Here is a 16,163-nt window from a genome sequence, read left to right as displayed (position 1 = left end):
GATCAATCCAAAAACAAGATATAACAATTATAAATATATATGCACCCAACATAGGAGCACCTCAATACATAAGGCAACTGCTAACAGCTTTAAAAGAGGAAATCAACAGTAACACAATAATAGTGGGGGACTTTAACACCTCACTTACACCAATGGACAGATCATCCAAAATGAAAATAAATAAGGAAACAGAAGCTTTAAATGACACAATAGACCAGATAGATTTAATTGATATTTATAGGACATTCCATTCAAAAACAGCAGATTACACTTTCTTCTCAAGTGTGCATGGAACATTCTCCATGATAGATCACATCTTGGGTCACAAATCAAGCCTCAGTAAATTTAAGAAAATTGAAATCATATCAAGCATCTTTTCTGACCACAACACTATGAGATTAGAAATGAATTACAGGGAGAAAAACGTAAAAAACACAAACACATGGAGGCTAAACAATACGTTCCTAAATAACCAAGAGATCACTGAAGAAATCAAAGAGGAAATCAAAAAATACCTAGAGACAACTGACAATGAAAACACGATGATCCAAAACCTATGGGATGTGGCAAGAGCAGTTCTAAGAGGACAATTTATAGCTATACAAGCCTACCTCAAGAAACAAGAAAAACATCAAATAAACAATCTAACCTTACACCTAAAGGAACTAGAGAGAGAAGAACAAACAAAATCCAAAGTTAGCAGAAGGAAAGAAATCATAAAGATCAGAGCAGAATAAATGAAATAGAAACAAAGAAAACAATAGCAAAGATCAATAAAACTAAAAACTGGTTCTTTGAAAAGATAAACAAAATTGATAAACTATTAGCCAGACTCATCAAGAAAAAGAGGGAGAGGACTCAAATCAATAAAATTAGAAATGAAAAAGGAGAAATTACAACAGACACCACAGAAATACAAAGCATCCTAAGAGACTACTACAAGCAACTCTATGCCAATAAAATGGACAACCTGAAAGAAATGGACAAATTCTTAGAAAGGTATAACCTTCCTAGACTGAACCAGAATAAACAGAAAATATGAACAGACCAATTACAAGTAATGAAATTGAAACTGTGATTAAAAATCTTCCAACAAAGAAAAGTCCAGGATCAGATGGTTTCACAGGTGAATTCTATCAAACATTTAGAGAAGCGCTAACACCCATCCTTCTCAAACTCTTCCAAAAAATTGCAGAGGAAGGCACACTCCCAAACACATTCTATGAGGCCACCATCACCCTGATACCAAAAGCAGACAAAGATACTACAAAAAAAGAAAATTACAGACCAATATCACTGATGAATATAGATGCAAAAATCCTCAACAAAATACTAGCAAACAGAATCCAACAACACATTAAAAGGATCATACACCATGATCAAGTGGGATTTACCTCAGGGATGCAAGGATTCTTCAATATACACAAATCAATCAATGTGATACACCATATTAACAAATTGAAGAATAAAAACCATATGATTGGGCTTCCCTGGTGGTGCAGTGGTTGAGAGTCTGCCTGCTCATGCTGGGGACACGGGTTCTGCCCCGGTCCGGGAAGATCCCACATGCCGCAGAGCGGCTGGGCCTGTGAGCCATGGCCACTGAGCCTGTGCGTCCAGAGCCTGTGCTCCGCAACAGGAGAGGCCGCAACAGTGAGAGGCCCGTGTACCACAAAAAAAAAACAACAACTTATGATCATCTCAATAGATGCAGAAAAAGCTTTTGACAAAATTCAACACTCATTTATGAAAAAAACTCTCCAGAAAGTGGGCATAGAGGGAACCTATTCCAACATAATAAAGGGCATATATGACAAACCCACAGCAAACATCATTCTCAATGGTGAAAAACTGAAAGCATTTCCTCTAAGACCAGGAACGAGACAAGGATGTCCACTCTCACCACTATTATTCAACATAGTTTTGGAAGTCCTAGCCACGGCAATCAGAGAAGAAAAAGAAACAAAAGGAATACAAACTGGAAAAGAAGAAGTAAAACTGTCACTGTTTGCAGATGATATGATACTATACATAGAGAATCCTTAAGATGCCACCAGAAAACTACTACAGCTAATCAATGAATTTGGTAAAGTTGCAGGATACAAAATTAATGCACAGAAATCTCTTGCATTCCTATACACTAATGATGAAAAATCTGAAAGAGAAATTAAGGAAACACTCCCATTTACCATTGCAACAATAAGAATAAAATACTTAGGAATAAACCTACCTAGGGAGACAAAAAACCTCTATGCAGAAAACTATAAGACACTGATGAAAGAAATTAAAGATGATACCAACAGATGGAGAGATATACCATGTTCTTGGATTGGAAGAATCAATATTGTGAAAATGACTATACTACCCAAAGCAATCTACAGATTCAATGCAATCCCTATCAAATTACCAATGGCATTTTTTACGGAACTAGAACAAAAAATCTTAAAATTTGTATGGAGACACAAAAGACCCCAAATAGACAAAGCAGTCTTGAGGGAAAAAAATGGAGCTGGAGGAATCACACTCCCTGACTTCAGACCATACTACAAAGCTACAGTAATCAAGACAATATGGTATTGGCACAAAAACAGAAACATATATCAATGGAACAAGATAGAAAGCCCAGAGATAAACCCATGCACCTATGGTCAATTAATCTATGACAAAGGAAGCAAGGATATACAATGGAGAAAAGACAGTCTCTTCAATAAGTGGTGCTGGGAAAACTGGACAGCTACATGTAAAGAATGAAATTAGGACACTCCCTAACACCATACACAAAAATAAACTCAAAATGGATTAAGATGTAAATGTAAGACCAGACACTATAAAACTCTTAGAGGAAAACATAGGAAGAACATTCTTTGACATAAATCACAGCAAGATCTTTTTTTGGTCCACCTCCTAGAGTAATGGAAATAAAAACAAAAATAAACAAATGGGACCTAATGAAACTTAAAAGCTTTTGCACTGGGGCTTCCCTCGTGGCGCAGTGGTTGAGAGTCTGCCTGCTAATGCAGGGGACATGGGTTCGAGCCCTGGTCTGGGAGGATCCCACATGCCGCAGAGCAATTAGGCCCGTGAGCCACAACTACTGAGCCTGCGTGTCAGGAGCCTGTGCTCTGCAACAAGAGAGGCTGCGATAGTGAGAGGCCCGCGCACCGTGATGAAGAGTGGCCCCCACTTGCCACAACTAGAGAAAGCCCTCACACAGAAATGAAGACTGAACACAGCAAATATAAATAAATAAATTAATAAACTCCTACCCCCAACATCTTCTTTAAAAAAACAACAACAAAAGAAACAAAAAAACCCTGCTGTGTCCATACAGCGTGATTCACTTTAAAAAAAAAAAAAAGAAAAAAAGCTTTTGCACAGCAAAGGAAACCATAAACAAGACGAAAAGACAACCCTCAGAATGGGAGAAAATATTTGCAAACAAATCAACGGACAAAGCATTTATCTCCAAAATATATAAACAGTTTGTGCAGCTCAATATTAAAAAAACAAACAACCCAATCCAAAAATGGGCAGAAGAGCTAAATAGACATTTCACCAAAGAAGACATACAGATGGCCAAGAAGCACATGAAAAGCTGCCCAACATCACTAATTATTAGAGAAATTCAAATCAAAACTACAATGAGGTATCACCTCACACCAGTTAGAATGGGCACCATCAGAAAATCTACAAACAACAAATGCTGGAGAGGGTGTGGAGAAAAGGGAACCCTCTTGCACTGTTGGTGGGAATGTAAATTGATACAGCCACTCTGGAGAACAGCATGGAGGTTCCTTAAAAAACTAAAAATAGAATTATTGTATGATCCAGCAATCCCACTACTGGGCATATACCCAGAGAAAACCATAATTCAAAAAGACACATGCACCCCAATGTTCATTGCAGCACTGTTTACAATAGCCAGGTCATGGAAGCAACCTAGATGCCCATCAACAGATGCATGGATAAAGAAGATGTGGTACATATATACAATGGAATATTACTCAGTCATAAAAAGGAACGAAATTGAGTCATTTGTTTAGACGTGGATGGATCTAGAGACTGTCATACAGAGTGAAGTAAGTCAGAAAGAGAAAAACAAATACCGTATATTAACGCATGTATGTGTAACCTAGAAAAATGGTACAGATGAACTGGCTTGCAGGGCAGAAGTTGAGACACAGATGTAGAGAACAAACGTATGGACACCAAAGGGGGAAAGCGGCGGGTGGTGGTGGTGGTGGTGTGATGAATTGGGCGATTGGGATTGACATGTATACACTGATGTGTATAAAACTGATGACTAATAAGAACCTGCTGTATAAAAAAATAAATACAATTAAATTTAAAAATTAAAAAAAAAAAGAAGAATCCACCTGCCAATGCAGGGGACACAGGTGCCAGCCCTGGTCCGAGAAGATCCCACATGCCGCCGAGCAACTAAGCCCGTGCGCCACAACTACTGAGCCTGCGCTCTAGAGCCTGTGAACCACAACTACTGAGCCCACGTGCCGCAACTACTGAAGCCCGTGCACCTAAAGCCCGTGCTCCGCAACAAGAGAAGCCACTGCAATGAGAAGCCCGCTCACCCCAGCGAAGAGTAGCCCCCGCTCGCCACAACTAGAGAAAAGGCTGCGTACAGCAACAAAGACCCAACGCAGCCAAAAAAAAAAAAAAAATCAGGCTCTCTTGAAAGATCATTCAACAGTTTTCAGTGAAGGAAAATGGAATATGTTCTTTCTTCTAACATATTTTAATAACTTAATGCCACTTATGGATGAAGAAGAGTCATTTCTGTACCCACCCCTAACTCAATCCATCAACTTACCGCATGACCTAGAGGCCCATCTATTTTGCAACTGTTTATTTTAGAGAGTTCACCAGATATTGCTTAAAGGTGTCCTGGGTGCTTACTTAGTTTTTTGGTGTGTGTGTTTGCATGCATGAGTGTGTATTTGTGTGTGCATGCATGCGTGTGTGTGTGTGTGTGTGTGTGTGTGTGTTTAAGGTTCTAATGGGCACATAGTTAATACCTTTAATATTTTTTCCTCAGGCCAATGTTGTCTCATGCCCAGTAACTGTGGAGCCTTCATTACTCATTGATCTGTATGTTAAATTAAACTCCTCCCTTTTTTTTGCAAAGACAATCTTGGCCCATCTTGTGGGCAGTCCCTTAGACTGGAGTGGCCTTCTGACCAAGTTTAGGCTCCTAAACTTTTCTAAGTACATAGCAGTTTTATCTCTAGCTCAGCTAGCTTTCTAAATTTATAGATCTGCCCATCACTGAAACATAGACTATCCAAATACTTAAGGATCTTCTCAGATAGTTTAACCTCAAAATCTCTACTGCCTAATATTTAGGGAGATGTCCCTGAAAAATATGTAGTTCATCATTCCTCACTTAGATGCTCTAGTTTTATTCCTGAATTAAGTCAAACCATCAGAGGGTTGTATAATAAGGTATTTTGCATTATTTTGGTCCGCATAAAATAATTTTTACTCAGTTATGCTTGGTATTAAGTCATTTGCCTATGTGCTAGACATTCTGAAAGCATTCTGTAAAACTTCTAGCTGCACTTATTGTTGGGGTATTACTAAGGGCATAGTTTTCTGCATTAGATTGTATTCTCTTTATAGAGCTTCAAAGGAGGAATAATAATAAAAATAATAACTATGATTTATTGGACATATTATGTGCCAGACACTATGTGCTAAGTGTTTTACATACATTATCTTGCTAAATCCTTATAGTAATATTGAAACTATTATTCCCATTTTACAAATGGGAAAATTGAAAGTTAAAGATATTAAATAACCTGCCTAAGGTCACATGGACAGTAAAGGAGCTAGGATTCTAAGCAAGTTCTGCCTGGCTTCAAAGTAAATGCTTTTACTTGCTATGCTATACTGCATTATAAAAAGAAGCTAAATACCCATGTCCAGAAAGGGAGAAAAATTCAGGGACATTGGATCATTGTTATATATATACCAAAAAGATTAAGTGTAAACAAAAGGAAGATAAAAAAGAAGAGGCCAAATAGAGGAAGACTCCACATTCTTTTACTTAAGGTTAACTTGGTAGCACTGGAATGACATAGAATCTAACCTTTTAAGAGATCATTAAGAACAAGTTTGATAATATAAGAGGGTTTTGCTTGAGTCAACCTCTGTGGAGCCTGGAATTCATGACCATATCCAATCTGTCCTTGCTGGGATTTAGTGCCAGGATCACTGTGGTCGTTCATAATTTGTTCCCTTCCTATCCCACATCTCTCTCTAACAGGCTTCTTATACTACTACCTTTATAAAAGAACATGCAGTTCCCTTAACTCATTTACTTTCTCTCAGTTCTAGACTTTGTCACATCTACCTTCCTCTGTTCTGATTGCCCTTTTTCGTCTGGTTATTTCTTTCTCATCCTTCAAGATTCAATCAAATAATCTGGCTAAAAGGCCCTCCCAGACTCCCCAGGCTATGCCAGGTACTCTTATTCTGTGCTTCCACTGCAATGGATGCATACCTCCATCTTAGCATTTATTACATTCTATTGCAATGGTCTGTACATGCACACACCTGTTTCCTTGACTCTACGTACTAAACTGTGAGAATCTTGAAGGATGATAGGAAGGCTGTATTTTTCATTGCCTAGCGCTGTGCTTGGCACATGGTAGGTACTAATATATGTTTGTTGAATCAATGTATGAACAAAGATACAAAAGTGAACAAGAGACTGTTCTACCTTTGAGGAGTTTATATTTTAGTGAATGGAACATGATTTATAGAAATAGCTATAACAGAAGGTACAATTTGTTAAATGCTATAATAGAATTTATAAAGCATTGCTAAAGCTTAGAAGTTAGAGAAACAATTCTGAGTAAATGAATGGGGTATGGAAGAGACAGCATTTGAGGTAGGTATTTTTTTGAAGAATGAATAGGATTTTAATGATATTTTAAGGATTTTTAAGTTTTTTTTTCATTTTAAAAGTAATAAGTGGTTTGTTAAAGACAATTTTGAAAATACGTATAGGCAGACAAAGACAACCTTTGTTTTTTTGTTTTGTTTTTTCTTGCTGTGCCGCGGGGCAGGTGGGATCCTAGATTTTTTTTTTTTGGCCAAGCTGTGGCATGTGGGATCTTAGTTCCCTGACCAGGGATCAAACCCATGCCCCCTGCAGTGGAAGTGCGGAGTCTTAACCACTGGACTAACAGGGAGGTCCCAAAGACAACCATTATTAACATTTGGTATAATTCCTTCTGGTCCTTTAGTATAACATATATCAGAGAAATGATGTATACTATTTTAAACTTAATACTTATACTGTATATAAATGTTGTATTTATATGTATTTTTTCATTTAAATATATATTCCAAGTATTTTATTAGGTTATTAATAATGGTCTGAATAAATATAATTTCTAACACATGGAATGATTATGTCATAATTTATTTAACACTATTTCTATTGTTAGGCATTTTTGGTTGCTTACTAGTTTTCACTATTAAAGGAGAAGAATGCTATACAATTTACATAAGTCAGGTGTGAAGTTTGCCCCAAATTAGGATTATTTTCTTCATATAGATTCCAAGAAATGGAAATAATTGGATGAAGAATATGAACACTTAAAAAGTTCTTGATTCATATTATCAAACTGCTTTCAAGAAGGATTGTAAAACTTTACTCTTCCACCAGAATGTATAAGGGTGCCCATTTCATCACAGACAGTGGGGTTTCTGTAGGCAGCAAAGGGCTTTAAGGGCATTTCAGAAAGATGAAATGGCACAAGTAACAAATTAGAAATAGCTAAGTAGGGCTTTCCTGGTGGTGAAATGCCTGTCAATGCAGGGGAAACGGGTTCGAGCCCTGGTCTGGGAAGATCCCACATGCCTTGGAGCAACTAAGCCCGTGCACCACAATTACTGAACCTGTGCTCTAGAGCCCACGAGCCACAACTACTGAGCCCTTGTGCCACAACTACTGAAGCCTGCACCTAGAGTCCATGCTCCACAACAAGAGAAGCCACCACAGTGAGAAGCCCGTGCACCACAACGAAGAGTAGCCCCCGCTCGCCGCAACTAGAGAAAGCCCGTGCACAGCAACGAAGACCCAATGCAGCCAAAAATTAATTAATTAAATAAATAAAATATCATTAGAAAAAAATAGAAGGAAAAAGAAATAGCTAAGTGTCTCTAAACTTAAAGAATGATGAGAAAGTAGTTTGCTGTGGCCAGAGTGTGAGTATGGGTACATGAGAATATAGTGGAAGAAAAGTGTAAAAGGCTATGTTGGAAGCTATCTAGTGGAGACCCTTGAATGCCTGGCCAGGAGTTTGGACTTTATTTTGACGAAAATGGTAGACTGTTTAGAATTTTGACCTTGGGTTTGGATGATACATATTTTAAGAAGATACTTCCATAGCTGGGTGAGGAGAGAATCTGAATTAATGTCATTAGGAATGGAAAAGAGAAAATACATATAAAGTATGATTCAGAGGCCTAAAGGACAGGGCTGTGTGGGTTTAGGGAGAGAAGGAAGAGCCCAAGATGATACCAAGGCTTTGATGATCTGAAGATGATGATGTATTACTCAAAATAGAGAATAATTTTTCCTTGAACTTACTCTGAAATCATTTTCGAGGATGGGGGATTTAGGGCAAGTTGGGATAGGGAGAGGGGGAATTTGATTTTAGATTTGTTGAGTGAGACAGAGAGAGAATGTGTGTGTGTGTGTGTGAGTGTGTGTGTGTTGTAAGTGGAAGTAGGGCAGGTGGGTGGGGAATTTTGATTTTTAAAGAAGAGCTAAAGTTGGAAGTTGGACATAGAAGTCTGTTGCTTAGTAGAAAGGTAATTTTTAGAAATTGTGAACTGGGTATAATGCACATAATGGTGATAGATGAAGCTCAAGGATCAGAGGAGTTTGCTTTGGCATGGCTAGAGCTAGAGTGTAAGGGACAGGTGGAAGAAAATAACCCAAGAAATGAGGCCAAAGCTGATATAGCAAAACAAGCCAGGAAAGTGATATGTCATAGATGTCATAGAGCTAAATGCAGTAGAGAGTTTATAAAGCAGAGAAGTCTCTCACATTTCTGTGCCATTGCATATCCTTTTTGGGTCATTGGGCAACTTACTTCCCTCCTCCAACACATGAGCAGTTCCATTCATCTGAAAACTTGGTGCAAGTAGTGCCTTCTCTCTGGAGCTTTAGGCAGTTAGGCATCTCCTCTATGGCCCCATAGCCATTTAGACATATTATACCATGATGTGTTGTATTCTATTGCTTAAAGATACCTAATTCCCAAGTGGACTGTGAGCCCTTACAGGATAGGATGATTTCTCATTAATTTTTGTATTTCCAAGGCCTAGATAATGTCTGTCACATTGTAGATGCCTAGAAAATGCTTGTTAAATTAGTAAGTGCTAAGAAGAGGTTTTGAATTAAAACCCTAAAAGATATATAATCTTCAAGAAGAAACTTCAATAGAGAAGAGGATTTACAAATACCTACTGTAGGGAGTAAACAAGATATATATATAAGTGAAAGTATTGCTCCATTTTAAAAAGTTATCACCGGTCTAGACCCAAGCTGATCAGTACTGTGAATGGGTTATAAATGAACCAAGATATTAATCACCTCAACTACTTTCCCAATGGGCCATGCAAATATTATCATCTTTGTGGGCCACAACATGAAAAAGATAGGAAAGTACCTTTTTGTTTGTTTATTTATGATTTGTAGACTAGGTACTTCCAGTAAAGATTTGAGGGGGGTTATGGGTTGAATTGTGTCCCTTCCAAATTAATATGTTGGAACCCTAACCCCCAGTACTTCAGAATGTGACCTTATTTGGAAATAGAAGCATTGCAGATATAATTAGCCAAGAACAGGTCATTAGGGTGGGCCCTAATCCAATATGACCAGTCTTATAAAAAGAGAACATTGGGCAGAAATACACATGCACCAGGGAGAATGTCATGTGGAAATGAAGGCAGAGATCAGGTGATGCTTCTACAAGCCAAGGAAAGCCAAAGATTGCCAGCAAAACTTCAGAAGCTAGAGGAAAGTCACAGCCCTTCTGACTTCAAGCCTCTAGAACTGTGAGACAATAAATTTCTGTTGTTTAAGCCACTCAGTTTGTGATATTTTATTATGGGAGCCCTGGAAAACTAATACAAGGAGAAACTTGGAAACTAATACCAGGAGACACGTTTAAGTCTCAACTCTTCATATTTCCTCTTTTTTTCCCTCTGAAAGCTACATTACTTTTGTTTGTGGGTTTTATGGATGTCAGCTAATTCATGTATTGAGGGGCTGTTAGGTGCCCACATACTGTGCTGAGGATTCAAAGACAAGACATAATCTCTGCCCCAAAGGCACATACAGAATATTGGAGTGACAGTTAGGTGAACATACAATTTAAATATAATGTGTAAAATATTCCAGTATGCATAGGATATTTTAGGAGCATAGAAAAAAAGACATTTTGCCTAGCCCAAGAATTTAGGGAAAACTTTCTGGTATAGATAATGCCTGAGCTGGTTTTGAAGGGAAAGGAGGAATAAACCAAGTGAGGAGAAAGGATGTTTCAGGCAGAGGGGCCAGCATAACCAAGATATGAAGATATTAAAGGTAAAATGATATGTATGGGAACTATAACTGTGTATGTTTCAATATAACTAGAATGAAAAATGTGAGACAAGTGCCAGGAATTGAGGCTGGCAAGACAGGTAGGGACCAGACATAGGCGACTCATATTTTCTACTAGGGAACATTCATCTCACAATGAATGGTACTAAGTATAAGAGGTATAAGCCCAGACTTATATTTTAGACAAACCAGATTGGAAGCAGTATAAAAGACAGATTTAAGAGTAAAGGAGGGCTTCCCTGGTGGCGCAGTGGTTGAGAGACCGCCTGCCGATGCAGGGGACACGGGTTTGTGCCCCGGTCCGGGAAGATCCCACATGCCACGGAGCAGCTGGGCCCGTGAACCAGGGCCGCTGAGCCTGCGCGTGCGGAGCCTGTGCTCCGCAACGGGAGAGGCTACAACAGTGAGAGGCCCGCGTACCGTAAAAAAAAAAACAAACAAAGAGTAAAGGAGACCTGGGTATATATCCAAAAAAAACCCAAAAACACTAATTCAAAAAGATACATGCACCCGAATGTTCATAGCAGCATTATTTATAACAGCCAAGATATGGAAACAACCTAAGTGTCCATCAACAGATGAATGGATAAAGAAGATGTGGTATATATATATAATGGAATACCACTCAGCCATAAAAAAGAATGAAAATTATGCCATTTGCAGCAACATGGATGGACTTGGAGGACATTATGCTAGATGAAATAAGGCAGACAGAAAAATAAATACTGTATGACATTGCTTATATGTAGAATCTAAAAAATACAATAAACTAGTGAGTATAACATAAAAGAAGCAGACTCATAGATATAGAGAACAAAGTAGTGGTTACCAGTGGCAGGGTGGGGGAGTGGGCAGTACTAAGTATTGGGTGTAAGATAGGCTCAAGGGTGTATTGTACAAGCCAGGGAATATAGCCAATATTTTGTAATAACTGTAAATGGAAAATAACCTTTAAAAATTGTGTAAAATAATTAAATATTTTTTTAATTAAAAAGAAAAAGAAAGAGTAAAGGAGACCAGTTAGATGGCTACAGGGAGAGTCCAGGCAAGAGATGTCTCAACTAGAGCAATAATAGAAGAAATGGAGAGGGGGCAGAATCAAGGACAGATATGAAGTAAAATTAGTTTGACTTGTTGCTTGATTGGATCTGGAGGATCTAAGACAAATCCATGGTATCTAATTGGGTAACTATGTTGTGTGGTGTTGCCTTTTAGTGAGATGGGAAGTTCTGAGAAGGAACGAAATGGTAGGGAGGGCACTGGGTTCCCTGGACATGCTGAGTTTGGAGAAACTAAGATACGTGGAAGTGCATGTGTCCAGATAAATAAGTCTGAAGTTCAGGGCAGAGGTCAGAGCTAGAGCTAGAGATTTGAAATCCATCAGCATATAGTTATAGCTGAAATCATAAGAATGGAATGATTGTATCCAAGAAAGATGTAGAATAAGAAGAGTAATGGGCAGAGGATGGAGCCCTGGAGGAAAGACCAACAACTGGGGCCTAAGCAGAGGAATGGGTATTCATAAAGGAGACCAACAAGGAATGATAAGAGAAGTACTGTAGAAGATAAATCATGAAAACCAAGAGCTGACTGCAGAATAGGAAGTGAAGAATTCTGAGTAATTTAAAATGTCACTTTATAAGAAGCTATAAATATTCACCATTTTCAATATCACGATGATCATCATCATAATCACAAGAAAGCATTGGTTGAGGTTCCCTCAAATTCCTGATTTTACTTAAATATACATTAAAGTGTGAGTACCTGTTTTTCACAAGCCAGTAGTCTCTCCCGTTAAGGTTACCATATCCAATCACCAGTACACCATGATTCACGGTCTGAGTACACAAGGGGTCATAGTAGACACCTGAGAATAAAATATGGGTAGAGAACAAGAGTAAGTGATGTGTGGCAATGAAGGACATTTGAAAATGCTATTTTATTAGACTGTTTTGGGTATATGTCAGGAACATACACTCTCACATTTAAACTATTTAGAGTTCATGATTCTTTGCCATCAATGCTGTATTTGTCAGGGTTTTTTTGTTGTTGTTGCTTTGTTTGTCTCTTTGTTTGTTTAGCCAAGTTTGGCATCAGTCTAATCACGGCTCCCTCAGAAATCTTCTTTGATGAACTGCCACCTTTTCCTAATTATTTTTTAACTTATACTGTTGTATTTCTATGTATATATTCCTAAATTGTTTGTTCTATACATTGTCATCCTTTACTAAATTAAATGATCTTTAAGGTGAGGTTTAAAAAAAAAAAAAAGATGATAACCTTCTAGTTTGTCTAATACAATGCTCTACCCTTAGTGCGCACCCTCCTTGTACACTGTGTTGTACCTACACTCCACAGCGGCTACAGCAGCTAGGAGCTCAAGCTCTGGAGTCAGGCAGCACGGTTTCTAATTCCAGCTAACGGCTTGCAGACTGTATGACTTGAGGCAAGTTAACCTAAGACTTAATTTTTTCATCTGTAAAATAGGGCTATTGTAAGGATTAAATGAGATAATGCACAGAAAGAATTTAGCATAGTACCTGGCCTGTACTCTTAGTAAATTTTGACAACTGTTACTTTACTAATTAGAACTGGGTATAAAAATATGTATATGAAATGATATGAGGTGGTGGATTCCATTTAACCTAATCTAAGCATCCAGAGGCATAGTGATGGGGAAGAAGAATACTCTTTCTTATGGTGCAAGGGCAGTATAAAGCATGAGGATAACATGTCTGGATTTTTACCACTTCTGTAGAGGAAGAAAGAAGAATGGCGTGCATCTACAGCAACAGACACAGGTCCTTTGTTGGCCACAGCTTCTTTTAAGGCATCTTCACTGCCGAAGGGAAGTTCAGTATACCTTGAACACGTGGCAGCTCGATTTTTTGCATCATACTGGCACTTTTCATCCTGTGGAAAAAGGATAAATCAGATAAAGAAGTATACTTCAACTTCCTTTATAAATCGACAGTATCCTAAGTCTGGATTTCAAATATGCTTTCTTTCCTTATTTAGTCTTTTCAAGGGTCTAAGGCTCCTTCTTCCTTTTAAAGAAAGAAACATAAAATCTTCCAAACCCTAATAGTTCTATGTTTCACCAATAAAAGAGGAAATACAGAACCGTTCTATTGCTTTAAATTGTATACATCTTCATATGTGCAAATTTGCCAGGGTAATGTCTCTCAGACTCTAAGGTGGATTGTTAGGGGCATACTACATCAAGACTCGAGACTAGAGCTTTAAGATCTTTTTTTTTTTTTTTTTTGGGGGGGGGTACGCGGGCCTCTCACTGTTGTGGCCTCTCCCATTGCGGAGCACAGGCTCCGGACGCGCAGGCTCAGCGGCCATGGCTCACGGGCCTAGCCGCTCCGCGGCATGTGGGATCTTCCCGGACCGGGGCACGAACCCGTGTCCCCTGCATCGGCAGGCGGATTCTCAACCACTGGACCATGGAAGTCCCTGAAAATCTATTTTTAATCATGAACTCTGCTTGCTTGTTTAAAAATCATTGTGCCACTGATAAATTAAGTAGGCTGCTGCATAAGAAAGAGAACTCTTGAGAATTTAAGAATTCTTGATGGAGGTTCATTCTCTCTCTCTCTCTCTGTCTCTCTCTCTCTCTCTCTCTCATACACACACACACACACACACACCCCAAGCAGCACTGCTTCTCAAGCAATTGGCTTGGTGATAAGTTTAGTACAGTGAGTTGGAGGGATAGCATGAGGTCAAGGGGCGGCACAAAAAGTTTGCTTGTGGCACACCATGGCTTTGTAGGGATAGGAAGCTTCTGAGTCGATGCCGTTGTTATCAATGATATATTGGAAAGCCTCTGTCATGAAGCCACCGTTGCAGCCTTTATTCCCATATTTTTCAGTTGAGCAATCCACCAGGTTCTGTGCACTCAGGGACACCAGCTTTCCTGTTTTCAGCTTCACTTGTGCTTCCAGGGCTCCCACAGCACTGAAAGCCCAACAAGCACCACAAGAGCCCTAAAACAGAGACAAAGTCACAAGGGCAATCACAGAGTCAGTAAGGATGACTTCCATAACACAAACTGGGCAACTCCCAACATGTCAGCACTTTCAGCAGATCCAGGAAGAGCTCCCCCCACTACAGTTTCCTCTTCCCTTAGGCCATGGCAATGAAGACCAAATACTTGATTGTTCTCTGGGCAAGGTCTAACCTTAATAAATATTTACGAATGGCTGAGCTCAGAGCATAATTGCCATATTCAAATATATTAAGAAACAGTACTTACTGAGCATGTACCAAATCCCAGATATTTTCACCCCATAGTAAGGGAGATAAATGCTAAGAGTAAAGTGATTTTTGAGAGGAACTGGGATGATTCCCTTGACCTAAAATACTCTTCCTCCTGCCAAATAATGCCTGAAACATAAGGTTAGCATTTTTCAGACATTTTTAGCTATAGAATTTTTTTGGTCATAAGATATTTTACAGGGAAGCATAAACAAACAGAAAAACACAAAGTTGCTTTAGTTTAAAAAGGTGCAGAGTGTTCTAAGCCACATCATAATTGTTCTCTCTCTCTCCACCTCATCCCACTCTGCTCTCTAGTGGAAGGAAGCAAATTCAATTTGCCTTTGGTCAAAGCAAAATCACCCCCTAAAATGCAAGCACCCAGAGAAAGGATCTCATTAAATTATTTATAGTTAACACTTAGATATGTAGTTTATTGGGTCTTCTTATACTTTTGTTTTAGGGAAGCTCCAGTAAGAAACCCAAAACTAGTTGAAAGAAAAATATCTAGGTGGAAAAGAATAAGAGATTAGCAGTATCATTCACTTCTTAATTTTTCTATTCTTCTTTGGTCACAAGCTGGGGCAGCTGCTCAGGACACTGATTCTTTTCCCTTATCCTGACCTCTAAGGTGATACATGTGTTTTATCCTTAGATATCCCTAACTAATTTAGGATTTTGTAGCTTTCTTTCTTTTTTTTTTTTTTACAAGCAAATTAAAGGAAATACAAAAACATAGGAACAAATTTATAAAGTCCATATTTCTTATTCTAACAACATAAGCCTAGTCATGAATTAACTTGACCACTACCATTTACAGGCCACCCTTAGCTCTAGTTTTTCCTCTCCTTCAACCCTGAAATTCATAAGTGAGTTGGAGGAATAAACTTCCTGATTGAAATTCTCTCACACACATGATACCATTTCTCAAGTAATCGGCTTGGTGGAGGGTCCAGTGCAGTTGATGGATAGCATGAACGCTAATGGTCTGTCTTAAAGACCTACTTGCTTAATTCACAGTTTTTTGCTTGGTCTAATATTGATGGCTCTAACCTTTGATGTTCTCAGCACTGTGGGGAATACAAAAAGTATCATATGTGGTCCTGGCCCTTCAGGAGCTCACAATGTAGTTGGGAAGACAAGAATAGCAAACATACTTAGAAAGGAACCTAAGGGACTATGAGATTCACTGCCAGATTATGTAGCTAGACTCAGTATTTAAGGAAGAGAGATCTCTATCTGGGGTACAGAG

General features: G+C 38.6%; 1 protein-coding gene across 2 annotated transcripts in view; it reads right to left on the bottom strand.

The window, feature by feature from the left end:
- Positions 1 to 16,163, bottom strand: part of CTSS (cathepsin S) — a 39,935-nt gene that overhangs the window by 7,372 nt on the left and 16,400 nt on the right. For both annotated transcript variants that reach the window (XM_089916147.1, XM_022564227.2), the window contains 3 exons: positions 14,413 to 14,640; positions 13,393 to 13,558; positions 12,410 to 12,512 (listed from right to left, as the gene is read on the bottom strand). In XM_089916147.1, coding sequence (XP_089772273.1) covers positions 12,410 to 12,512; positions 13,393 to 13,558; positions 14,413 to 14,640 — 497 coding nt within the window. The remainder of the gene's footprint in view (positions 1 to 12,409; positions 12,513 to 13,392; positions 13,559 to 14,412; positions 14,641 to 16,163) is intronic.

This window comes from Delphinapterus leucas, chromosome 1, assembly GCF_059928025.1.
Source record: "Delphinapterus leucas isolate spDelLeu-1000000601 "Yukka" chromosome 1, BTC_Dleu_Yukka2, whole genome shotgun sequence".
Classification (NCBI taxonomy): domain Eukaryota; kingdom Metazoa; phylum Chordata; class Mammalia; order Artiodactyla; family Monodontidae; genus Delphinapterus; species Delphinapterus leucas.
This window is presented reverse-complemented; position numbering and strand designations above follow the sequence as displayed.